This window comes from Berghia stephanieae, chromosome 1 (assembly GCF_034508935.2).
Source record: "Berghia stephanieae isolate SIO BIC M18660-M18661 chromosome 1, UCSD_Bste_1.3, whole genome shotgun sequence".
Classification (NCBI taxonomy): domain Eukaryota; kingdom Metazoa; phylum Mollusca; class Gastropoda; order Nudibranchia; family Aeolidiidae; genus Berghia; species Berghia stephanieae.
In genome coordinates, this window is record NC_088360.1 from 97471892 (window position 1) to 97499391 (window position 27500).

Consider the following 27500-nt stretch of genomic DNA (forward strand, 5'->3'; position numbering starts at 1 on the left):
CATAGTCTTTCTATTCGATGGCTTGAACAACAAAAACACAGAGGCAACGTATAATTACTCTTTGATAACCAAAAACCATAACAAGCTTATTTATGATGTCTGTCAAACTCTAAATCTGAAAATTGCTTTTGACAACTTGTGTTTTTTTATTTGGAATATTATATCTAGTCTTTGTGACGTAACGTATGCGTACCGACGTGTACCGAGTTTGCAGGTCTGATAACCCAAATTCTTACGGTCCCGTTGTTCTAATGGGAGTACTCTCAAACCAACGCAAAATCTTGTCCATTACAACAAAATTAAAACAGGTCCATATTTGCGATCGGTAATCAGACCCGCTTACCTTTATCGTTTAACGGCCTGTAAATATTGAGCATATGCGTGAGGTCACATCGTGTACCAAATAAGTAAGCATGATATGAAAATTTGACAACGATTAAAAAAAAAAAAAAAAAAAAAAAAAAACAATAACCATAAGACAGGAGAAGAAATGGGTGGGAGGTGGAGAAAAGAATGTGAGGAAAAAAATAGGGGGGGGGAGAGAGAGAGAGAGAGAGAGAGAGAGAGAGAGAGAGAGAGAGAGAGAGAGAGAGAGAGAGAGAGAGAGAGAGAGAGAGGAGTGTAGCAGAAAGAGGAGACTAAAGAATGGGAGAATCATGGAAAAGCAGACCTTCAGAACCATAAAGCCCATATTTTATTTATTTATCCCGGTTTCAGCAGAGCAATGTGTGAGGGAAATTGACTGTTATCCTTTAAAGTACTTTCCGTCAGATTTAAAAGATCCAGCCACCCAATCCAATCATCGCAGGGTAAACAAGGCGAGTGCGCTACACACTGAGCAATCGGGACTCTCTGTCCCGTTATAACATGAAAGGAACGTCGTATCAAATAATTAACCTTTAGAATCATCAAATAAATAAATAAATAACAATGTGGAATTGAATGTAAGCTTCAATTTAATATACGGAATGGACCTTTCGGGTTTCCCCTTAATCAACAAAACAAGATGAATGAAAGAAACACCACAGACGAATGAGACATTTTGTATCTTAACAGCGCCCTTTCCACATTGTCTCATTCGTCTGTGGTGTTTCTTTCATTCATCCTGTTTTGTTGATAGAGGGAAAACCCGAAACTTCCATTTTATCTGTTTTCGTATATTAAATTGAAGCTTATATTCAATTTCACATTCTTATTAATTTCTTCGAGCTTCGAGCAGCAACATTTACAACACATAAATAAATGCAATCCAACAAAACAGTAGCCCCGCCCAATGGAAAGTGTTTGACTCACGGTGTTCAGACATATCGATCTCATTGAATTCGAGACTGCGGCTTTCAAGGTACGTAATCCGAACCATTTTATTGCTTATGCGGCGAGTGCCCCGCCCGCTGAGTTATCGGGACTCCTCCCCGTGTGATACATAGCAAGAAAGAATGTATTAATCACTCAATCCTAGATCTTTTTGCGACTTTTCAAAATTTGAAAATAAATTAATTAAAAATGAGCATTTACATAGATAGTTTTATTCAACTATCATTAACATGCAAAAAACTAAAAACATTAACTTTGATACTACGCCTATAATTTGTCTCATAAAAATGTAATAAATAGGCATGGAGTAAAAGTAACCCGGGTAAACTACGGATATAGTCGGTGTTAGAGTTGGGTGAGTTAAATAATCAACCTGAACACTTTCGAATCAACATACATCTAATCCAATCATGCACTTGCCGCCTCCTGTGCGGCTATGTGGTCTTGTGTGGTATGACACTCGCGTTCGGATCGAGCCTCGCTCGGCGCATAGTTGAGTCCTTGGAAAAGGCTCTTTAATCACATTCTCTCACACGTACTCAAGTGTAAAATGAGTACCTGGCCGTTAACAGCGTTGTCTCTGTCCAAAAAAAAAATTGAATATCGCCTAACATGCGTTATGTCCCGTTCTACGTGTTGAGTGTTGCTTTTGACCAGGGATCCCTTGTAAAGCGCTTTGAGCACCTTTAGTGGATATTGCGCTATATAAAAGCTCGATTTTTTTTTTACATTAGATCAATGGTTGCATGAATTCGTATGAGTGTGCATCCCTTCTGTCCCCCCCCCCCCCCCCCCCCATGTAACTGTAACGGTGTCCTGACATATCCATCAGATTTAACTCTTTACAACAGCTTTCAAAAGAAAGTAATTAAAGCTATTTTATTGCTTTCATAAAGTATGTGTAATTGATAGAGGCTTACGTTAAAGATTAAAAGAAGCTTGCGACATACGATGTACGGTATTTATCTTGTGCACATATCCTGTCAAAGGTAAAATGCACCGACAATGCTAAATAAATATTAAATCAACGCGTCATAAAGATATTTCGGTACGTTACCATCCTGGCAATCTAGAAACTGGTCTAGTTTTGCTCCCGTTATAATTATTTGTTTTCAAACCTGTTCTTCCTGAAATGATCGACATGTCTTTGAAAAGTTCGCACCCTATATTGAGTGAATGCGTTTGCCACCTGCTTCAGTCCCCTGATCAGTAACAAGAGTAATAAATACAAGGATACACTTATAATATGGGATTGCTATCCCAGTGTGGTGGTTTTTTTGTTTGTTTTTAGGTGTTTAACGGCGCTTTCGATACTATTAAAGGTCATTTAAGCGCCCGTTTCTTTCTTTTATCAATCTTTATCGGCCTTGAGGGGCCATAGCTGCTCAAAACGTGTACTGTTGTAATAAAATCTTTATAAAATCATAATAGTTACATGTTTGTTATGTAAAAATATTTATTTACAATTTCTGCGAGAAGTGTGGCGGCTTATTGTTTCGTGTGTTGTGTTCAATCGAAAGAAAAAAAAATAATAATCAAACCCTTTTAAAAATGTTATTGTGTGAGTTGACCAATGAGGTGTTCACTGTAATGGACACAGCTAAGGAACACAACCCGAGGCAAACGGATCTCCCTAACACAACTTCTTTGACCTCTTTTAAGTTATTTTGTGTTGTCGCTGTCGAAGTTATCTATTTAATGTTCTTTGTTGATGCTGCTGTGGGTGGTGGTGATATAAACTTTGTGCGAGTATTTATCCATTCATCAATCTCTTTAAATCGAACAATCAGCTAAAATCACCCTAAAAGACCACGGTATTCCAAAATCACGCTTTTAAAAAAAAGTATCTTATAGTTGAATATCTAAGTGTTAGGCCAACAATAACAGAGCGAGAGAAGTTGAAGTCCAGAGTGCGTTACAGCATACAATGTAAAGTGCGCTCATACACCAGCACTACCACGCAATCTACCTACTCGGTGCTGCCAATTCAAATACACGTCAGTAAAAATGAAAAAAAAACCCGATAAGATTATAAAATAAATAAAAATACCGGAACATCTCTTGAATCCAGGACTTTTTTTTTCTATATAAAATGTCTTTTTTTAATATATAAAAAACTTAATGTTTCACATTCAAAAAATAATAATAATAAAATTCCCTTCACTCATCCCATACGCTAGAAAGGCAGTCTGTCCATCATTTTGCAATCGAGAAATAAAAATAAATATTATTACTTAAAAGTATTCAAATGTCCTTGTAAATTAACCGAAAAGGACAATTTGAATTGAAAAAAAAAAGTCTTTGTAAAGAAACTCGACAGAAATATGCCGTCAACAACCTTTAAAAAAAATTCAGTACAAGTATGCACATTACTAAATTAAGGGATAAAATCAATGGAAGGGGGTTGGGACCGGAATTTCAACAATCCTGAACAGGTATTTCAACAACCTTATTTTTTTTAACCAAAAAAAAAAAATAAATAAATAAAAACCCACAAAAAAATGGATTAATTCCGAGAAAAAAGGGCGTTTCCAGCTCTTCATACTCATATATATACACTAGCACAAAATCTACAGGCTGTATATTGTACTAAGCTTGAAGTGAATATATATATATATATATATATATATATATATATATATATATATATATATATATATATATATATATATATATATATATATATATATATATATCTTTGCACGATGGCACTATGTTATAGAAATCACAGAGCTGATAACACGGGAAGAGTCGTGGACGAGATACTCTAGTTGTAATTTAATCTATGCCTTGGCATCACCAACCACTTTCTTGGCCGTCCTGGTAAATGTATCGATCCAACCACATCACAAACGCCATTCATTATACAATGATGATGATGATGTAGATATATTCGTGACATACCACCAAAATAGTGGCTATCTAGTTCATTTCCTTCCCACTTCTTTTTCTTATACAGTTGTGCACTTTCTTATCTTCCTTTCTATCCCTTTTTTTATGCGTTTGCTTGTTTCGTTCGTATATTATTTTAAAAAAATCATCATCAGCATTATTATTATTATCATCGTTATTATTATTACTATTAATATTACTACTATTAGTAGTAGTAGTAACTATTCTTCTTCTTCTTCTTCTTCTTCTTCTTATTATTATTATTATTATTATTTTATTATTATATTATTTTTATTATTATTATTATTATTATTATTATTATTATTATTATTATTATTATTATTATTATTATTATTATTATTATTATTATTATTGTACCATTAAGAGACATAAATGGGTGTTCAAAACGCTAAATATTCCTTCAGATCCATATAAATTTTGACAGCATCTGGATATCTGACCATTTAAATGTGAGGTGATTTTCTCTACTAACCGAGCTATAAAGTCTCATGGGAAATAAAAAGCAAAGACCATGACAATATTAGAAATCCTTCTTTGGAAAAACTTGATGCCAAATACTACAACGCCTCTTTGGCCTCTACACGAGCATACGTCAAATAATCTCTCATTTCAATACGTTTACCGTAATAATCTCTCATGTCAATACGTTTACCATGGAGGCTCAAGATGTATGGTGATTCAATAGAATATGAACACTTCATGGGCACTACACTTCTGAAAATAAAATTTTTTCCAAAAATTTTGATGAGAAAACTCGTCCTGCGTCCTTAAACGATTCATCTTTTCAAAAAACTCTCAAACCTGTGAGTCTTTGACAAGATGAGGGTCATTTTAATAGGAAGGAGTTTTCTGGCTCTGGCCAAAAAATTTTTAATGTTTTTTTTTTTTTCTTCTCAGAGTACGACAGTGTAAAGAGCGTTTGATTGAACACGAATATCTTTGGTTTGATTTGGATATAATTTAGAACTGCACATTAAATCAATGATGTGCTTAAGTACTCATCTAGTAATATTTACATTTTATTGAATCATCCAGTATCATTATTAGTTCCATTAAAGTGGGGGTACCTTGAGTCCCTGAGTAATTTCATCAAAACTTTTAAAAAATTGTTTAACATAAGTCTATCACCTGATCCTATTCAATATTTCAAACTTTAAAAGTGACAAAAATGTTCCATTTAGCACCATTAGATTGAGCCTTATTATAGAAGACCAAAACTGGGATAAACTCAAGCAAATCAATACACTGTCATCAACACAGGATTTTTAGGACATTCATAGGGAAAAGAGAAGTGCAAAAATGAAAATAGCGTATATAAATATATCACAATGTGCGGGATTTAACCCTTTGAAGAAAGTTGAAATGAAACAGTGCTGGAAAAAGTAAGAAATAAAAATGCAATTTAAAAATATCTGAAAAACATCTTCCTCGACATATATAGAGATAATTCAACGTATGCTCAGTCGAGGAGAACTGCTCTTTTGAGATGTTTTTTTTTCCTTCTTGTATACTTCTTTCTTACTTTGTCTGGCATTGCTTCATACACACTTTTTCAGATCTTTACCTTACACCAGTGCCTGCCCCCTAATTGGTCATTGGGATTTAACTCTGAACCCATCTGGTACAGCACCCATCACGAGAGGTAAGTAAACTAATGCACTTACACTGCTTTAGTTATTCCAGGCAACTGAGACAACAAAAATGAAGAACAGGCGGAATATACAGATAAAATAAAAATGAAAAGAAAATATTAAACAACCTAAATTTTAAAACATGAAATGAAAAATGGAGACTGGTGGGGTATGCCTGATGCCTGGGATCGTGAATTCACACTCCAACCACCATTGAGTACTGATGATACAAGTTATACTCCATTTCATTTCATTTGTTCTCCACATTCATTTGTTTATAGTTGTGCTGACAAAAGGTTTGTAGCCAAAATGTCCACTGTCTGTATTGTTCCCATCCAAAACCTCTCCATTACCACTCTTTCATTAGTAAATGTAAAATGGTACTGAACATTATAAACATCTGAAAAAGTGTGTATGAAACAGTGCCAGACTAAGCAAAGAGAAAAATTAAAGAAAAAAAAAATCCCCAAAATTCAGGATGCTTCCACTGAGGATCAAACCTCAGACTTCCTGATTATCGGTCAGACATGCTACTATTACACCACAGAGGTTACCTGGTAGCTGGGATGATTTAATGCCTATATAATTCTACACAAGATACATGTTTTCCACTATGAACCCTCACTGCATCACAAGACACAAACACTGAACACGAGAGGACAAGGACGAGAACATTTGAATTAGCTCCATTTTCATTTTGAAAATATCTAAGTGACAAATTAAGGAGCAAGTATTGGTGTAAGATCTGAAAAAGTGTGTATGAAGCAGTGCCAGGCAAACCATCGTAATTTGTCACTTTGATCATTTCAAAATATCAAATGTCCTCATCCTTTTGTGTTCAATTTTTGTATATTGGGATGAAGCAGAAACACATATGCTTGCAAAGAATTTAAGCACTGATTTCGGCTCTTGGTCTTCTTTAGGAGATTGACAAAACCCACAAACAAACAAACATACACCAAAAAAATAAAAATCCCAAAAAATTATCTGAAAAAAGATTACACACAGTTAACTTAAATACCTACGACTGAAAGTAACAGAAAAAAATAAAAATCCCAAAAAATTATCTGAAAAAAGATTACACACAGTTAACTTAAATACCTACGACTGAAAGTAACAGATATAGAGGAAGAAATATGAAGGCATGAATAATAGAATATAGACAGGGTCAGAGAGCAAGTGATCATCAACTGCTTAGTGAACTTAATGATTAGCTTATCAGACAGAACATGTAAATTTTAAAAATATTATGAAAAAAAAAAAGGGGGGGGGGGGGGGGGGGGGCACCTTCACAGTGAATAGTGGTGTGTAAAGCTTAGACATACTTTTTACTTATCCATAATATAAATTTTATTAGGAGCAATAGTCATTTACGAGCATTTTCCAAGGACTCAACCATGCAGTGTCCACAGTGGGACTCAAACTTGGGTCCTTCAAGTCAATAGCCTAGTGTCAAACCACAAAACCGCATAACTACAATAAATAACAATAATTCAAAATCAGGCATACACATGTGAAATGAAATCGAAAGCCCAAACACTAAAAAAGGTGAATGTAACAGAAAAATTTCTCTTATCATTTTGAGAAAAATAGGCATTCAGACAGCAAGCACTCTTGCGGTTAACTATCATTACAGTGCTCTAGTTCCAATTATTTTGTGTCCATTTGGCATGAGATAGAGAACAAGGAGGGAGGAGGAGGAAAAGAAGAACAAGAATAGGAAAAACGACAACAACAAGAAAAACGAAAACAACAACAACAAGAAAAGGAGGAGGAGGAGGAGAAGAAGATAAAGAAGAAGAACAAAAACACGAAGATGGAGGAGGAAGATAAAAAGGGGGAGGGAAGAACTTCCATAGACAGGCACCACTCAGGGAAGACCTGTGATCATACATCAAACGCCATATGCTATACATAATACATAGATATTTATTAAACAATAATATACATTATAATATCAAATATACATAGAAATATGATAATCGTAAGTATTCAAAAGATTCAAACAGTGTTGAAATTATTAATATTATAAAGCGCGGCTCTGGTTATGGAGCTGCTCCTTTTTTTATATATACATCCTATTTCCATTGTATTTCTATCTTATTGTGTAAATTATAACACATCTGTACAAAAAATTTCCTGTTTGGGATGCAATAAAGTATTATTATTATTATTATTATTATTATTAATCGGGACTATATATATATATATATATATATATATATATATATATATATATATATATATATATATATATATATATATATATATATATATATATATATGAGTCCCGATTCATAATAATAATAATAATAATAATATATACATACATACTTATTTCAATGGGCAATATTTTTTATAGCTAAGACATTTTTCATAAGGAAGTATAGAATAACTATTAATATAGATAATACATAAAATACCCACAAGAGATGCTTTAAAAGACTTATACCTACGACTATGAGTAAGTGTTTCAAATTATATTTTAAAAACATAAGATAAAATTATTGTCATTTGGCGGAATGACAACCAAAAATCTCTGGAATTGTTCAACTACTTTCTAGTGGCCATAAAGAGAGTTTAACTAATAATATTTCAGATAATTTAAATTTCATTTGTTAATTTGGCTGCTTTGCGATGTCCCCATAAAATCAGGACGAAAAAAATATATCATTGTGATAACGTTAGACATGTAACAATCCATCTACAGACCCCCCCCCCCCCCCCCCCCCCCCCCGCATATCTGCATATTGGTCTTTGAGCCCAAATAGTTATGGGAGCATGGGCCATGGGAGGCTTTTCAGACTCGAGTTCGAATTGCCACTTCGTTTACTATTATTAGTCATTGAATGAAGTGGCGCCCATATGTGAAAATTCAGCCAAAAAGAAGTAGTAGTAGTAGTAGTAGTTTATGAATGTATCCACAAACTGTCCATCTTCAAGTTCAAATAATGTAATAATTTGTGAATAATAGAAAAGGTGAACTTGACAGTACGGTTCGGAGGAGGGTGTACTGAGAGAATAGGCCTTTTTATATCTATCTAATCTGGCCTTTTGATTGTGTGGTCTGCTTTTATTATGACAGAAAATGGCAATTGACAAGGCAATGTAGATTGGTGGCTGTGAAGAAATCTATTTTAAAATAGAGGCAGAGGTGAAAAATGATTGACTGAGTTGCATTGCAAACTCAAGAGTAAGGCTTAGGACTTAGGCAATAAAAATCAGGTTAGCCAACGTTTTAATTTTAATTGGAATCTCTCTCTCTCTCTCTCTCTCTCTCTCTCTCTCTCTCTCTCTCTCTCTCTCTCTGTGTGTGTGTGTCCCTCTCGGACTTGCTCTTGTCATCCCACCCCTCCTCTCTCTCTCTCTCTCTCTCTCTCTCTCTCTCTCTCTCTCTCTCTCTCTCTCTCTCTCTCTCTCTCTCTCTCCAGGACTTAGGCTACTAGGATGCCGTTTCAGTTTCTACAAAATGTGACCAACACATTGAGTTTGAATATAAATTGGCTGTGAAGAGATAAACATTAAAAATGAACAAATGAGGATAGCAGTAGTTGAGGTAGAATAAAGAAGAAAAAAGAAAAGTAAATTTTTGTTCATTCTTCACATCAAAATCAAAATAAAAGAAACACTGATCAAAAAAGCAATAGACTTACGTCATTTTGTCCTTTGTATTGTTGTGGGTCGTTCAATGATAAATAGTATTCTTGGAGGCTATCAAATTTCAAGTCTATTTCCTGAATGAGCCGAAAACACACAAATCCAATTCGATCATTCACTATAAAAAAGGCACTCGACACTGGAAACTAAGGATTGAGGACACCTCTCGATCGTTTCACTGATGTAGATGTCTCATAATGAAGAATATGTCAGTCCCAGAAGGGATTAAAACACGTGAAAACATACAACTACAGTCTTCATTGACTGTAGCTTTGTCAGAAACTTCTAAATATTTGTCTTAGCAAAGTATGAGCACGTAATGTGCGTATAATCCGATGAATCAGTCAACTCAACTCACTTCCTACATTGACGCCATGTTCGGATAAATTTAGATTCATTTGCTGCGTGATTGAGTATCATGTTTTACTCCCGATTTCTAAAATGTAAACGAAAGATATAAAGTAAAGGAATGCAGCCAAAAGTTTTGGTTTTCATAAAGATTCAGGTTACTAATTGATCAGTAGAGTTTCATTTTTTGAAACGTTTTACCATTCAGTCCGTTATTAAGTAGGGGTACAAAATTTATTGAGTTACTGCCCTTACCTTAATGTTGGCCCTTTCTTCCTCGTTCCCCAGAAGCTCAGAAGTTTATAACCAGTCTAATGATAATAACAGATCCCGATAAATAAGAGAGAGAGAGAGAGAGAGAGAGAGAGAGAGAGAGAGAGAGAGAGAGAGACTAATAAATGCTTATAATTCCGTTGCCATGGAGATCTGTAAATAAGTGCACATCGGTCTAAATCATGACGTAACTATAGTTTTTTTTAATTTTTGGTTGATTTTGCTTTTTTGCTTTTTTTTTTTTTGCTTTTTTTTTTGTGTATCTTATTGTTTTATTTTTATTTTATCTTTTGTTGCTGTTTTGTTTTGTTGTTTGTTTGTTTTTTGTTGTTGATTTTTAGTGTTTTTTCTTTTTCTTTATCTTTTTTTTTTTATTTGTTTTGTTTTGTTTTGTTTTTATTTTTGTTTCTCTTTTGTTTTCCCATTTAAAAAAAAATGACGGATGACTTTTTCCTTTTTAAATTATCGATTCAATGTTTCTATGTCTTTGTTTAACCAGTTAACTGTCGTACTCTGGAATGACACATATTCACAAACTTGGCCTGAAAACTCGTCCGTCAAATATCGATCGATTTAAATGACTTTCATCTTGGCACAAACTCTAAAACCTGGATGTCTGTCTATCAAGTACGCATATGTGATCTTCAATCCTCATCAATCCGGTATTGATTGTGTCGATGTTTATCCGATGAAAAGTATACTTCGGGTTTAAGTGAACGGAATAAAGTGGTGTTTTAGTTTATAGCTTTGTGAGAAACTATACAAAGTCTCCTCATCATAGTGGCTGTTACTAAGTTCACGATGCTCCTCATGCATAATCCAACTCATATTTTTATAGTAAATTTATATATATTAACTTTTCATTTTCTAAATCACTCTGACATAATACCCCTTTGAGGCGGAGGATCACTTGTAGACCAACAGCAAGCTACCTCACTCCGTATGATAATAACAAGAAACGAAGAGAGTAGGAAAGTGCCAGAGGACAAAAGAGAATAACATTTTTATTTGTGTTTTTCACTTCGTATGCATAGTAACGAAAGGGACTAGCTAGGCATTGAATTTACCGTGTAAAAATAGATAAGGGAAAATCGTCATCGACAGAAATAAATAACTACTCTTTCTAAACGTACTTTATTGGACCGGGGTGGGGTCTTTTGACCTCCCATATTTCTTTTTTTATGAAGAGAAGTCATTTGTTGTTGCTGCTATCCTCTAGATCAGTTTTCCGTGTTGTTTTATGTCTTTTCTTGGAATGAGATTACTTGATTTTGTCCTGGCACTGTTCGGAGTCCTAGACTGAGAAGAGAACAGTCAAATGTATAAATTTTAGTTTTGGGAAATATTTTTTTTCTCATTTATATCATTTCTGTATAATGTACTGTTATATTTTTTTGTTTTGAATATGTCTTGTCATTATCTGGATGTGTTCCTCTCAGAGTGTTTCTTTGCTTGTGTCTCGATAGGACTTTTACACGATCTCCTGCTTGGCACATTGATAGTTTGCTCTTGGTCTACTTATGTTTCCTTTTTGAACCAGTCTCCTTTGTCTTACCTTTTTTGGGTGCTTTATTTGTAAGTCTAGCTTGTTATGCCTATTTATTTATTTATTTATTTATTTATTTATTTACTGGGTTGTTTTTGTGTGTGCTTTTTTTTTTTTTTTACTATTCCCCTTTCTTCATTTTTACTGGCGCTGAAATGTCTCAAGCGCCATAAAACCTGTTACCTGCCATACTCTGAAATTACACGTACATTTTAAAATTTGATCAGCAAACTCGTCCTTCGAATATCGATTGATTAAAATGACCCTCAAAGTCCCAGGTTTGAGAGTTTGCCAAGATAAGGGCCATTTAAATCGATCGATATATGAAAGACGTGTTTTCTGGCCAAATTTTTTTTAACGTGTCTTTCCAGAGTACGGCATTCAAACCGGGGGTCATGGGGACAACATGTTTCGCTTTGTAAAATTTATATATATATTTCCATTTATTTTTTTTGGATGAATAAAGTATATATTATTATTATTATTATTATTATTATTATTATTATATATTATTATTATTATTATTATTATTATTATTATTATTATTATTATTATTATTATTATTATTATTATTATTATTATTATTTTTTACTAGTAAAAAGCCCGCAATTTCGCGGGGAAGGAACTATTTTCATTCGATATTATACCCACCATTATTTAATGAGGGCAGATTGGTAACGAACGTTGTCTGTGTAAGTTGGTTCATCCTCTGTTGATTTTTATGTGTGGCCCAACATGAAGTGTAAGCCGCTATAGCCTCTGACCCGTGACACAGCAATATATAGTTGTCCGTGTATGAAAACAGGTTGTGGTAATAAAATCAACTGCGAAAATAAACCTGAAGTAGCAGACGTGAGCAGAGTTGAAAGACGATCCGGGGATCGAGAACTTACCTTACAGTACAGTACTCTAGTGATCATGTTTGGTGGCGTTTGGCACCGTTTTTATGCACCTCCAATGACTTTAAATTATAAAAGGAAATCAAATTATCTGTTTATCTATCAGTAAAAAATACATTTCTAATTTTCAAATCTTTTAGTAGAGTTGTGCGCCGTATAATTTTTTTTTTATTGACCCAAATGGCACAATGTTCTCCACAAGGCTAGACTATATTTAAGAAAGGATTTTCAATTCCATTGTATTTATCTTCCCACAACATTCTACATGTTTTTATATTTCACTTTCTAAACTGCATTACACAGTTCCTCCCCGCCTCCACTCTTTTCACTTAACTAATTGCGTACCTTTTTAGGAATATATAGCATTCTGTTTTAATTCGTGCTTCCTTACAAAGGAGCATACTAATTTCCCGCCAACCAATGTTTTGTTTATTCATCTTAACTACGCCACTACCAGATTATCTCACCCGAAACGTTCATTTGATCTGTTTTTGTAATTAAATTGAAGCTTACATTCAATTTCACATGATTATTTATTTCTTCGAGCTTCGAGCAGCAACATTTACATTAAGTGAATACATTATACTGGGGATGTAGGAGCTTTCGGAATGTCTCCCCTTTACTTTACTTATGGAAAAACAAACATCCTAGCACCTTTACTAAGACTTATGACTAACCCTAATAGAAAAAAGATATACTCCGACTGAAATGCTTCTCCCCATTACCTTCTGAATTTTGAAGTACCTCAATGATCAGCCATTGGCCCTCTTTTATACACTCCATATACCCAACCTCTTGCTGGTTATGTAATATTAATTCCTAATAATTATCACATGTATGCTTATGATAGACAGCTTTATATGTCAACCAAACCGGCGCTTGCGAGTGGTCTAGTCTCTTTCATGGAAAATCACATTGAAGTTGTCAAGAATTGGATGTATATGAATAGATTGAAATTATTGAAGAAAAAACTGAATTCCTTTTCTGAAATCCAAAGAAGATCACAACATCCATTCAAAACAACTTAAATGTGATTAATGATAAAATTATCTATTTCGCAGAAAAAGCTAAAAACTTAGGTAGACATCTATATACATTCACAATGACTTAACCTTGGTAAAACACATTAACTACCCTTGTAAAATATTGCATTTTGAACTTAGAAAGATTTCACAATACGATTCAATAGTCTGATGTCACGCCGCCCGACAACGGCGGCCATCTTGGTTCTAAACAAAGAAAAACATTACTTTTTATTTTTCATGCTGGCTAGAACTTTTCATATGCCTTGTGATCAGAATGTGTAAAAGTCAAAACATGATCAAATTTATGTGTTTTTTTTTCCCCTCTGGATACCCTTTATGCTCGCCGGAGAAATATTTCATACGGGCGTCCGCCATTGTTCCGATAGTTTAGAGCCAGTGTTACTAAGTTACCATGCGTCATTAGGAAGGAAGTGACGTTACGACTGTTGAAGAGTAGTAAAGTATTTTTAAAAACTCCTAAAAACTCTGTTTCATCCATAGAATTACTTGGTTTCATCATTTATATTTTCTAGGATAGATTACAGTAGGGTAATTCGCTCTATCATAACATTCCAAATTATCTCCTTCACAAATTGCAGCGCATCCAAAATAACTCTGCTGGAATCTTTCTAAGAATAAAGATCACATTACACCCATGTTATCGTCACTTCGCTGGCTAAACAAAATAATTGAGCTTTATAGAGCGCAATGTCCACTAAATGTGCTCAAAGCGCTTTACAAGGGGTCCCTGGTCAACAGCAACATTTAACATGTAGGACGGGACATGCCGCCTGTTAGGGGATATTACAATTTTTCGGACAAAGACAAGTACGTTGAGAAAAAGTGAGTAAAGAGCCTTTTCCAAGGACTCAACTATGCGCCGAGCGCGAGGCTCGAACCCAGGACCTTCCGATCCGAAAGCAAGTGTCATACCACAAGACCACATAGCCTGTTGAATTAAGACCCAATGAATACAAATTTGCTGCTCCTCCATATCTATGTAACTTTATTGCATTGTACTCTTCTTCCAGAACTTTAAGATATAGTGACAAGGCTAAACACCGTCTGTCCTGTCTAGTGATCATCTCTGATTAACTGTTCCAAAAAAAAAAAAAAAAAAAAAAAGACACCAAAAAGTTTTCTGATAGGTCTTTTTCTCATGCTGCCCCTTCTAATTGTAATTTCTCTTCCAATTTCCTTAAGAAAATACAATGCAGAAGCTATTTTATAGACAAATATTAACTTATTTTATTTGGAAATTTTTGATAGATTAAAACCAGTTTCTGTTATATAGATTATTTTTCATGATGTGAATTCTTAAGCATGTTTTGTGTATGATGAAGCATTGATATTTGTATTGAAAAGGTACATAGATTAGAGCCGACTTACACATAAATGCAGTTCTGGCATCCGAAGCCAATTTTAACATTGTTGTAAAGGACAATATTTTGCGTCATTTTTTTCTTTTAGATTTCCATGATAACAATGGGCCAATTAGGAATTGAGTTATCAGACCTGAAAATAAGAGCACGTCGACTAGATGGGCGCGGTTATTATTATTATTATTATTATTATTATTATTATTATTATTATTATTATTATTATTATTATTATTATTATTATTTATTTATTTATTTATGTATGAATATTATGAGCTATTCTCTCTCTCTCTCTCTCTCTCTCTCTCTCTCTCTCTCTCTCTATATATATATATATATATATATATATATATATATATATATATATATATATTGAATCGTGTTTGATACAAATATGGTACGAAAAGTGCTCGACATGTAGTAATGGAGCGAATTATTATTTAAAATATTTACCACAATGTTTGGGGCAGTCTACATCGATGTTTCAGGCTTAATTTCAGCCTGAAACATCGATGTAGACTGCCCCAAACATTGTGGTAAATATTTTAAATAATATATATATATATATATATATATATATATATATATATATATATATATATATATATATATATATATATATATATATATATATATTACTACTACTACTACTACTTAATCCATGCAAAATCTTTTTCACTACATACCATTAACGTCTCTACTATAATAGATAGATGATAATGCAACCCAGGGTTGCCAGATTATTTTTCAACAAAATGCCAGGGGAAGACTCAAACAATGCCAAAACACTCAAAAAGATGCCAAAGTCTGTTGACTCCCACCCCCACTAAGAAAACTACTCACTTTTGATAGACAATTTACTATCATATCCTGGTGGCTTGCGTGTTTTCTTTTCTTTTTCTTTTTTTTTTGTTTTTTTTTTTTGAATTATACTAAATTTCCTGTTGGGGTAATTATTTACCTACTGACTACTAAGTGGAGTGCTAAACCACTACACCACGGTTGGATTTTAAGAATGAAAAAGAAATGTGAAGATGTTTGTTTTTACGCGTTTAGAAATAATTAAGAAAAGGTGTCATTTGAAGTATAATATACAAGAAAAGAAAATGCCAAATGAAAATGCCAAATGCCAAATGATTTTTCTAATGCCAAACGGTTTTCAAAAATGCCAGATTTTTGGAATCTGGCATTTAAAATGCCAAACTGGCAACCCTGATGCAACCTACCAAATAAATCTAGCAACTTCAGTTGACGATCAGCGACCTTGACCCGGAAATGTAAGAAATCGACCAATGAAATATCCTTCCTAAAACGGCGGCTTCAAAATACAAAATACGAAGTTTGTTTTCGTTGTTTTAGGCAGCCAGGCCAGGGATTCCAGCGATCACGGGATCACAGCAGCACGGTCCCGACAAGGTGTAAAGAGTAAAGTAAAGAGGGAGGTAGTCTCCGTTGAATGTTTGGAGTGGCAAGCATTATTCTTTTTTACTTAACGAATGTATTCACGCTATTAAAAGTCTATTGTAGAATTATTTGTTTTAACCTCTATTTTGTATATTTTAAGTTTAAGAGAACAATAAAATTAAAAAAATGAACTCCACAAGAGCTGCTTACAAAGCGAAGCTTCGTGAAGGATCATCGAGCATTGTGAACAGGAGGAAATCCAGGGGACTTGAACGAAAAAATATCAGGGATGATGAGCTTAGTAAACGGAGAAACTTATCAAATGATATGTCCCCTGTCGTGGAGATGCGTGAGTCTATTACTATTTCTCAGACAAGGGCAAAGAAGGGTAAGTGAAATTGTTGCTGATGTTGAACTTGGTCATTATTATTGTACTTGTCTTGTACTGTACTATGAGTATGAGTATGACTGTATCCTATCAATCGTAGTGCAAATTACTCTTCTCTAGTACTCTGTGTTAGTGTTAGTAGTTAGGCATTTATGATTCTGTGAGTGAGGGGCAGTTCGGGCAGTGGGCAAAGGGTGGCACTGATATAGAAATTAGAAGAGTTCAGAAGAAATTCGGAAGAACTTCCATATATTTATATCAGTATCAGGCGTCACTCAGGTGAGGCCTGTAATCATACATCAAATGTCATATAGTACTAATACTAATAATACATACATTATAATAATATCAAATATACATTGGATACATAAATATTCAATAGATTCAAAATTGAAATAATCGAGAGTGTATATATATATATATGATATTAGTAGTATTAGTCTAATTCTTATTTATCACAAGTTTGCACTCTCACATACACTCGCTCCTGACCTCTCTTTCTCGTTATTATTTTATATCATTTTTGAAACAATGATTGGTTTATCAAGGGAGGATATGGAAAAAAAAGGCCCATAAATTTACATTTGGGATTTAAATAGAATAGAACGAACATTTATGAAGCAATATCCACCTAACAACATGCTAAGATTGCCAACAGCAACACTTAAAATGTAGGACGGGACAATACGTTTTGTAATGGTCAGGTACTCATTTTACAACTGAGTAAGGTGAGAGAATGTGAGTAAATAGCCTTTTCCAAGGACTCAATTATGCGCTGCTCAGAGCAGGACACAAACCCTGGACCTTCCGATCCAAAGGGAGTGTCATACCCCTAAACCACGTAGCTGCACATAATATTGAGTTGCAGGGAATGTAAACATGTCACTCTTTTCTTAACAGGTTCATCAAGAGAAGTAAAGGCCAACAATGTTGTAGAAAGACTCAAGCAATGGCGAGAGGAGAAGAAGCGCCGTCAGGACCAAGAGAAGCTGAATGCAAAGTCAAAGCCAATGTTTAAAGTTGGTGCCATGGTTCGGGATTCTGAGGCTGAACTTTTTAAAAGAAATAGGATAAAATCACATGTAAGGAACAAGGTATTTCCTCATAAAAATATTCAAAAATTTCTTTTCAGAGCCTGAAAAATAAGATCATGTTCTGGTTGCTTTCTTTTTACTTCAATTACATGTTTTTTACTTCCTGATATCCCTGACTTAGCAAAGTTTAGAATGTGGATTTTAAATTGTTAACCACATTAAATGATATAATAATATAACAACACCTGTAATTCCTTACACTATTCAGAATCCCAGTGTTTAGTCACAGGCTACCACAGATGGAAAATTTTACAAGGATTTATTTCAAACATGAATTTTTCATTTCCTTTCTAGAAATGCTTTGAAATTTCTGATAGATATTCTTATATATTTTTGAATCAAATGTATGGACAATTTCTTGGGTTTTCTTCTTATTTTAATAAAATTGTTTTTTTTTTTTCTGTTTGTTGTTTGTTTTTGCTATGAAGGACGAAAGACCAAAGGAAATTGAGAAAAAGATTCAGCCTCCCAAGACACAGGTTACAAAACCGAAGGAACCTGCTCCTGCCACGACTCGAACAACAAGGCCACACAGAACTACTAAATTAACAGCTGATGTAGCTCCAAAATTTACTGCAATTGAAAAGGTGGGTTCTATTTTCAACATTTACAAAAATATTAAGGAATGCAAGGAAAGAAAAGATGATGAGGATTTCTTTATTGATTTGTAAAATTGTGATTTTAGAGCTTAACTATGGTTGCTCTTCCTCTTGTTAAACTTCTCTCCCGGGTAATTGTATGTCAAGACATTATTTCACATTATATATTTCTTTTCTTTTTTTCTTTTTTCTTTTTTAAGGCGCCCTGTTCTAAGAAACAACCTGCAAAACAAAAACCTGTTTTATCCGTAACCAGTGTACCAAAGCTGCAAAAAGGAGTAGATTTAGCAAGTAAGCTTACAGCTGCAGCTGCTGCTAAGGTTTGTTTACATTTATTTCACAATATTAGATACCTGATGGTTGGAATAAAATAAAAATAAAAAGACTGATTTACAAAAAACTAAAAAGGAGAAAAAAACTAAAGAAGTGAATTATAGACAAGTATCTATTGCATCAATCACCAGTAAAATACTGGAACATGTCATATTTTCTAACATTACGAATCATATAGAGGCCAATAAAATTTTAACAGAATGACAATATGGTTTTAGGAAAAAATGGTCATGTGAAACACAACTGATCACAATAATCAATGACCTAGCATAAAACATTACAAACTGATGCCATTTTGTTAGACTTAAGCAAGTTTTTGACAAAGTCCACCATCATACATTGACACTGAAATTATGGAGATATGGAATACAAAACAAAACATTCCAATGGATTATGTTCTTCTTGACCAATCAAAGATGTGTAGTTGTCGTGGATGGTGGGTGAGTCATTAGAGTCAGCCCAGGTGGTGTCTGGTGTTCCTCAGGGCACAGTTCTCAGCCCCCTCATATTCTTAATCTACATTAATGATATGGCAGAAAGACTCGTACCAGGAACCAGCTGAGATTGTTTGCGGAGACAGCCTTCTATATCGGTCAATAAAAACTAAATGTGACACAGAAATTCTTCAAGCCGATCTAGATAGCTTACAATGCTGGGAAATAGAAAATAGCATGGAATTCCATCCTCAGAAGTGCCAGGTTCTAAAATTCACAAACAACAGAAAAATCATAGATTCAACATACACAATACATAACACTGTACTAGAAGTGAGCAAGGCGAAATATCTAGGAGTAACAATAACTAATAAACTAAATTAGAAAGATCATGTTACAAACATAAGCAAAAAAGCAAACTCTACCTTAGGCTTCTTCAGACGAAACTTAAACGACAACTGGAGAGAAATAAAGTTAAAGTGCTACACAGCCTTTGGTAGTCCTACACTAGAATATAGCTCTGTCTAGGACCCTCACCACAAATCAGCAATCCAAGAAATCGAACAAATGCAAAACAGAGCAGTGAAATTTATAAATCAGAATAACAAAGATAAAAAGCATGAAACCGATATTAATCTCAAACCACTACAATAGAAAAGAAACAGTGACAAAGTAACATTATTTTGCAAAGGCCTAAGCGATCCAGTTAAATTACCCATCAGTGATATTCAACCAAATAAAAGGAAGTCATCCAAGTTTATGGTTCCCCACTCAAGAGTGGATGTCCATTTGTACTCGTTCATACCATCAGCATTAAGACAGTGGAATAGTCTTACATCTCCAATCAAAGAAAAATACTGTGGTCTGTGGAATCTTCAAAGTTTGAAGTTACAGACTTAAACTTAAAAAGATGTAGAAAATGGATTAAATTTGCCAACATTGCAAATTTTGATAACTGTTGTCCCAAATGTGCAAATATTAGAAAATTTGCATGTATGATATATGAAAAAAAGAAGAGATTGAGTAAAATGATCTCAGTCATCAGAATTATTTAGTGTTTATGCATTTTGATTCATTCGAGGGTTGAGGAATATCTTGCATTTGATTTGAGTCTTGAGCAGTCAAATGAAACTTCATTCATGCCGTAATGCCCTTGGCTAATCTGAGACATCTACTGGGTTGTGTCATTTATTTGTAAATTTATTATCGTATGGTTCTTGAGATGAAAATTGGATTTTTGAAATGAGGATTTGAGAAAATGAGTCTGAGATAATATGTTGACAAATGAAGTCAAGTCATGCATTGGTTTTTATTTTTTTTTTTGGTCTGCAAGTCTGGAATAAAACTTATTAAATTTACATATGGATCAGTGTTCTTATAGGTAATATTTCCTACAAATGTGACCAATCGTCTCAAAATGGTATTATGTTGGGGTGAATCTGTTTGAAACTGAAATTTAAGCTAAATTTAATAATACCAATCTGAGATAAGTAAATCAATTTTTTGTGGAGAGTGAGTATTGTTTCTTAAGTTAAAAAAAACACAAAACAACTTGAATTCATTACTCTGATCGAAGATGCAAAAATTCCCATTTCACTGGGGGAAAGAAATCTGATCTGGAGCAAAAAATTTGTGAGTTACTTAAAGTTTCACAACTTTGACCTCTTTCATCTTCATTATCATCACCACTACCACTACTTCTGACACCACACCCACATCATCATTACTACAGCCACTACCACCACGTCGTCAACTCTATCACTACTTAACCATCATCACTACTACCCACTATTACAACCACCACACCATCATCATCACTAACAATATTACAACCACCACCACCACATCATCATCACTACAACAACCACTATCACATCATCACACAACTCAACTACACATATTACAACCACCACCACCACTACTACAATACAACCACCATTGTTAGGTTTTGGGGCTTTACTTAGTTTGATAAAAAGGGCTTTCGGTGTGGTACTTCCCCGACATTGTGTTTACGTATCATATAGTTCTAGATAGATAAGATTTTGTTTGAAGAAAGTCTTGTTTCGGTATTGAAATTCCTCCGAGTGGTGTCTGAAATTCCTGTCAGCCAAATTTTAAGTTGGTGTCTCTGCTCTGATTAATTTGATTTTAAACTCAATTTTTAAGTAGTTCATTCCGACTTAATACAGGGTTGTGGGTTACAATTATAACCGACCTCCCATAGTGGGCAGGGAGGTACTTACTGTGTCTTCTATGCCCCTGTACCTGTTTTTCAATTGCTTTCTGTCTTTGTCTTGGAATGAGATAACTTGGTTTTGTCCTGACCCTGGCTGGAGTTCTTGGCTGGGAGGCAAACAGTCGAATGTATAGTTATAGTTTGGGGAGATGATATTTTTTTCCTTGTAAATCATCTCTCTGTTATGTATTCAGTGATGCCAAAACTCCGGTTTCACCGGAAAAAACTCCGGTCTGGAGCAAAAAATTCCGGTCTCCGGGCAACTTCCGTCAAATTCCGGTGAGGTCAATTTGTTCCAAGGATACCCCCCCCCTTTCCCACTACCACATCATATCATCATCATTGAAACTAGTATTACAACCATCATCACTACCACTACTACTGCAACCACCACCACATCATCAGTACTACCACTACTACTACAACAACAACCACATCATCATCAGTACCATAACTACTACTGCAACCACCACCACCACATCATCATCATCACTACCACTACCACAACTATATCACCATTACAATCACCACCACCACATCAACATCACTACCACTACTGCTACAACCACCACCACCACATCATCACCACTACTACTACACCACATCCGCCACATCATCATCACTACCACAACCACCACCACATCATCACTACCACTATTACTACAACCACAACTACCACATCATCACTACCACTATTACTACAACCACAACTACCACATCATCACGACCTCTAATACTACAACCACCACCACCACTACATCGTCATTACCACTACTACTACCACCACCACATCATCATTACGACTACTACTACAACCACCACCATCACATCATTACTATTACTACCACTACTACTACAACCACCACAACCACATCATCATTACTGCTACTACTACAACCACCACCACCACATCATCACTACCACTACTACTACAACCACCACAACCAACGGGTGGTTGGATGGGATCATCACCTTTGAATCATATACCTATGATGTTGGCATGGGTGTACGATTCGATAGTGATGTCGTTTCTTCTTCTCTTTACTAGCCTATCCTGCTTCTTTGGTTTGTGATTGTATTTTTGACAGGGGATATTTTTTTTTCTGTAAATCTTCTGCCTGTTTGTTCTTGGTTATTTATAATTTAGCTTATGATATCTTTAGGTTATGATTTTGATTTACATTTGTACTATTTTTGTTAGATTGCTTGTTTTTTTGTTTCAGCGGTCTCTCATATAACCTCAATTGTGTTGGAAGAGACCTAAAGCAACAAACAAAAAAACCACCACAACCACATCATCATTACTGCTACTACTACAACCACCACCACCACCACCACATCATCACTACCACTACTACTGCAACCAATACCACCACATCATCAGTACCACTACTACTGCAACCACCACATCATCATCACTGCAACTACCACTACTACTGCAACCACCACATCATCATCACTGCAACTACCACTACTACTGCAACCACCACCACCACACCATCACTACCACTACTACTACAATACCACCACCACCACATCATCATTACCACTACTACTACTACTACCACCACATCATCATCACTACCACTAATACTACTACAACCACTACCACATCATCATCACTACCACTACTACTACAACATCATCATCACTACCATTTGTACTACAACCACCATCACCACCACATATCATCACTCCACCACTACTACAACCACCACCACATCATCATCACTACCACTGCTACTGCAAGCACCACCACCACCTCATCTTCATCACTACCACCACTACTACTACAGCCACCACCACCACATCATCATCACCACCACTGCTACTACCACCACCACATCATCACTACTACTACTACTACTATTACTACTACTATTACTACTACTACAACATCCACTACATCATCATCATCACTACCACTACTAATACAACCACCAGCACCACATCATCATCACGACTAACACTACTACAACCACCACCACATCATCACTACCACCACTACTACAACCACCACCATATCATTATCATCACGACCACAACTACTACAACCACTATACCACCACCACCACATCATCACTACCACTACTTCTTCAACCACCACCACCACCACCACCATATCATCACTACCACTAACAACAACCACTATCACATCTTCATCATCACTACCATTATTACTAAAAGCCACCAACATCACATCATCCTTACTACCACCAGTACTACAATCTCTACCATTAGGTTTTGGCGCTTTACTTCATTTCAAATAAGGAAACTTTGGGATTGTATTTGGCAATGTGTTTATGTATCATAATATAATTCTAATCAGTTATCTATTTAGAACTATACAATAAGTAAACACAATACCATACCAATTCCTTTTTCTTTCGTGTGGAAATTCCTCTTTCGGCATTGAAATTCCTATGAGTGGTGTCTGAAACTCCTGTGAGCCAAATTTAAAGTTGGCGTCTCTGTGTATTAGTTTTTATTTTCAACATATGATTTGTAACCATTTGAGTGTATTCAGTGGGATCTTGTGCTGGTGTCTGGGTGAAACTTTTAGGTGATCTCAAACTTAAGTACTTTGGTAGTGTGCTCTTGGAATCTACATCTGATTCTTATTTGAACCAATTCCCCTTTGTCTTACCTTTTCTTGTGTGCTATAATTGTAATTCTAGAACTTTTTAATTTCCCATTTTCTTCCTTTTTACTGGCGCTGATATGACCTTAATGTGTTGCAAGCGCCGTAAATTCCTTAAAAACAAAAAAAACATACAATTATGAGGAGTAAAATGCACTTGATATCATGTAGTGGTAAGTGACATGAGTGATTGCAATAAATTTTGCTTCCTCTCAATCTCATTGTTTTTATTATTCTCAACAGAGAAATCTAAATGCTTCTCCCAAAAAGTTTTTACGAAGAACAAGAGCGACAACTCTCCAAAAGAAGGATCAAGTGGACAACAAAAGTGGTATATATATTTATTACAATGTAGTCTTGTGTTGTCCTATCACTTTTTTTAGGCATTTATTTATTAAAAACTTGTGCCCATGGCAAACTGAGTTGCATTTGTTCTGTTTTCCTTGAAAGACTCTAGACCCAGTTTGACGTCATATTCATGCACATCAGATCAACATTGTATTACAATTAATTCATTTGAACACGGAAATGACCTAACAGTTTTTCAAGTACAATAAGATGCCTAAAAACAAATTTACCATTCATTGTAATATGCTAATAGAAATCTTTTTAGTAACGAGTAAAGCCAGTGCTTTAAAAGTTATTATTGGTGTAATGTTTTTGGTAATTGAATAATGCTTTTTTTTTTTTCCTGACCTCCCATAGTGGGCAGGGAGGCACTTACTGTGTCTTCTATCCCCCTATATCTGTTTTCCAATTGCTTTCTGTCTTTGTCTTGGAAAGAGATTACTTAGTTTTGTCTTGACCCTGGCCATAGTTCCTTGGCTGGGAGGGAAACAGTCGAATGTATAATTATAGTTTTGGGAGATGAGATTTTTTCCCTTGTAAATCATCTCTCTGATACTGTTATTTTTTATTTTTAACATATAATTTGTAAACATTTGAGTGTATTCATCTTAGTGGGATCTTGTGCTGGTGTCTGGGTGAGACTTGTAGGTGATTTCAAACTAAGCACTTTGATAGTGTGCTCTTGGAATCTACATCTGTGTCCTATTTTAACCAATTCCATTTTGTCTTACCTTTTCTAGGGTGCTTTAATTGTACTTCTAGAACTTTTTTACTATCCATTTTAGTCCTTTTTACTGGCACTGATATGATCTTACTGTAATGCAAGCAGCGTAAAACCCTTAAAACAAACAAACTGCTTTCTTAGGGGAAAAATGATTTATGTTGCTGAGTCAGATATATATTTTTAAATACTGAATTAAGTCTTTTCATTCTCTATAATCTTACTGAAATCGGAGTGAGCAGAGATATTGTTATAGATAAGGCACTTGACGGACTGCCGGGTATCGTTTTATTATTCGAACAATATTTGAAGTAGGCATTTTCAGGCTGAAATTTTAAATAAAGGTTTTTATTTAGCTTAGCCAAACATGTTTTTCTGCAGTATAAGGATGGGATGATATCATTCATTGGTTGGTACAGATTGTTTATTTTATTTTTTTTTTCAATTACGAATTTTCCCAAAGTTGTACAAGATTTTTTTGTTTGTTGCTTGCTGTTGCAGTTTGAATGCATGATTTTGAATCAGATCAATGATTTCATTTCAGGTGCCAAAAATTTGAAAGCATCTTCAAAGAGCACAGGAAATCTTTTGGCTAACAATGTTGATTTGGGTAAGTTTTTCTCTCTTAATTTGTTAGAATTTATAATTTTTCATTTTTTATTTTTTTTTCAAGATAATTTAATCGTTCCCCAAGGTATAAATTTGCCATTATTTTTTCTCCAATACTTTTTCACAAATACACTCCTATTGTTCTGAAAACACATCAGTCCCCAAAGGGTTGTCTCGATAATCAAATCTGCTATTATTATGTACAATAAGCTGAAAATACATTTAAATTGTTGATATCTAGATTATTGAATTTTGATTCTAACTTATTCTACTGTTGTAAGCTCTCTGGTGCAATTTTCATTGCTTTTCAAATTCAAAGACGTCGAGAAGGAATGTCAAAATAATCATGCAGATGAATATAATATTGTGATGTTTTTCATATCATATATGAAATTATTATTGATGACTGTTTCCAAATAAATGAATGAATTTCAACTTCACATTTTAATTACAGAACCCAAGAGTTTGAAGGCATCCTTAAAAAGCACAGGGCACCTACTGTCAAAGAACATAGACTTTGATGATGAAACAGAAATGTCTTCTGAACAAGAATTCACGTCTTTGCATTCTGATGATAATTTGATGGAATCTGCCTCAATAAATAATTCTGTAATACCAAATGAAGGTATATTTTCTATTACTTCTCCACTGTCTCACCTTTTCTTGATTTCGTGGAGACCTATACTCATTTAAGTCTATTTCTGGATCATTTAGCTACATTCAATCAGATCCATCACTTGGTTCAGATTATTTTTAGGAGTCAAATATGGCGAGATTCAGATTTTCTTTCCCCTCCAGATACATTACCTTTAACCAAGATTATAGACTAAAATTTAAGGAAAATAGTGTTAGTTTTTTTAGAAATAGACATTGAACAAACAGAACCGGTATTTTGAGATTTTATTTCCCCCCTCCCCCCAGATATAGATCTTTTAATTTAGATTTTAGACGAAAAATTATTGAAATTATGTTTTTTGTTTGTTTGTAAAATCAAGTTAAATTCATACAAGTATTTTGAAATTCGGATTCCTACCTCCCCCCCCCCCCCCCCCCCCCCCCCCCCCCAAATAAACAAAACAAAACAAGAAAAACCCCAGATTTTGTGTTTGTCAGGTCAAATTCAATTAGAAAAGATGACCAAAACTAGTTGTTTTATTTTTTTTATTGTTCATTTAACTTAACTTGATATCTTTCTCTTTTCATGACACCTGAAATGAAATGATCTTTTGGGATTTCCAACCCCTTTCCCCCTTTTTTTCCATTTTGAATGACATGTCATATACACTTTCTTAGAGTTAGATCTGATGGAGAATGCTGTGCAATCTATCTCATCCTTTCTAAGGGGAGGATACAACTGCTGCATCTATTTCATGTACATCACAGGCAATGGGATAAACTATATCTCCATTAGCCTCAAGGTTCTGAAATGAAATTTAGATCTATGTTGACTAACTGTTTGGAATAATTTTGCAGTCAGGTTTTAGAAACTTTTACTTAGTCAAATCATTTCCGTTTTTTCTTTTTTTTTTTCCACAGTTCCAAAGATTCTGACAGATTTTAATTTCAGTGCTATGGCCTCATCCAATGACAGCACCGGTGATTCGAAAGCTGAATCTAGTGACAATATGGAAAACTTTTCATTTGCTGGTTTGAAGCTCAAGCCTAAAAGAAAGAGTACTCGGAGATCAACTAGACTATCAGCTCTTTG

The 27500-nt window shown here is 34.6% G+C and overlaps 2 protein-coding genes across 3 annotated transcripts in view; one reads left to right on the forward strand and one right to left on the reverse strand.

The window, feature by feature from the left end:
* LOC144962490 (uncharacterized) overlaps nucleotides 1-9915 on the reverse strand; it is a 63346-nt gene extending 53431 nt beyond the window's left edge. Inside the window, exon 1 of the mRNA XM_078895481.1 lies at nucleotides 9512-9915. Within this exon, the coding sequence (XP_078751607.1) occupies nucleotides 9512-9516 (5 nt within the window). The 5' untranslated portion in view covers nucleotides 9517-9915. The remainder of the gene's footprint in view (nucleotides 1-9511) is intronic.
* Nucleotides 9916-16334: 6419 nt separating this feature from the next.
* Nucleotides 16335-27500, forward strand: part of LOC144962491 (uncharacterized) — a 14416-nt gene continuing 3250 nt past the window's right edge. The window contains exons 1-8 of one of the 2 annotated variants that reach the window (XM_078895483.1): nucleotides 16335-16777; nucleotides 17678-17859; nucleotides 18300-18458; nucleotides 18671-18790; nucleotides 24358-24445; nucleotides 25728-25793; nucleotides 26247-26417; nucleotides 27329-27500. The exon at nucleotides 27329-27500 is cut by the window's right edge and continues 1146 nt beyond it. In XM_078895483.1, the coding sequence (XP_078751609.1) occupies nucleotides 16576-16777; nucleotides 17678-17859; nucleotides 18300-18458; nucleotides 18671-18790; nucleotides 24358-24445; nucleotides 25728-25793; nucleotides 26247-26417; nucleotides 27329-27500 (1160 nt within the window). In that variant the 5' untranslated portion in view covers nucleotides 16335-16575. Of the gene's footprint in view, nucleotides 16778-17677; nucleotides 17872-18299; nucleotides 18459-18670; nucleotides 18791-24357; nucleotides 24446-25727; nucleotides 25794-26246; nucleotides 26418-27328 lie in introns of both variants that reach the window. The other variant, XM_078895482.1, reaches the window with a different exon arrangement.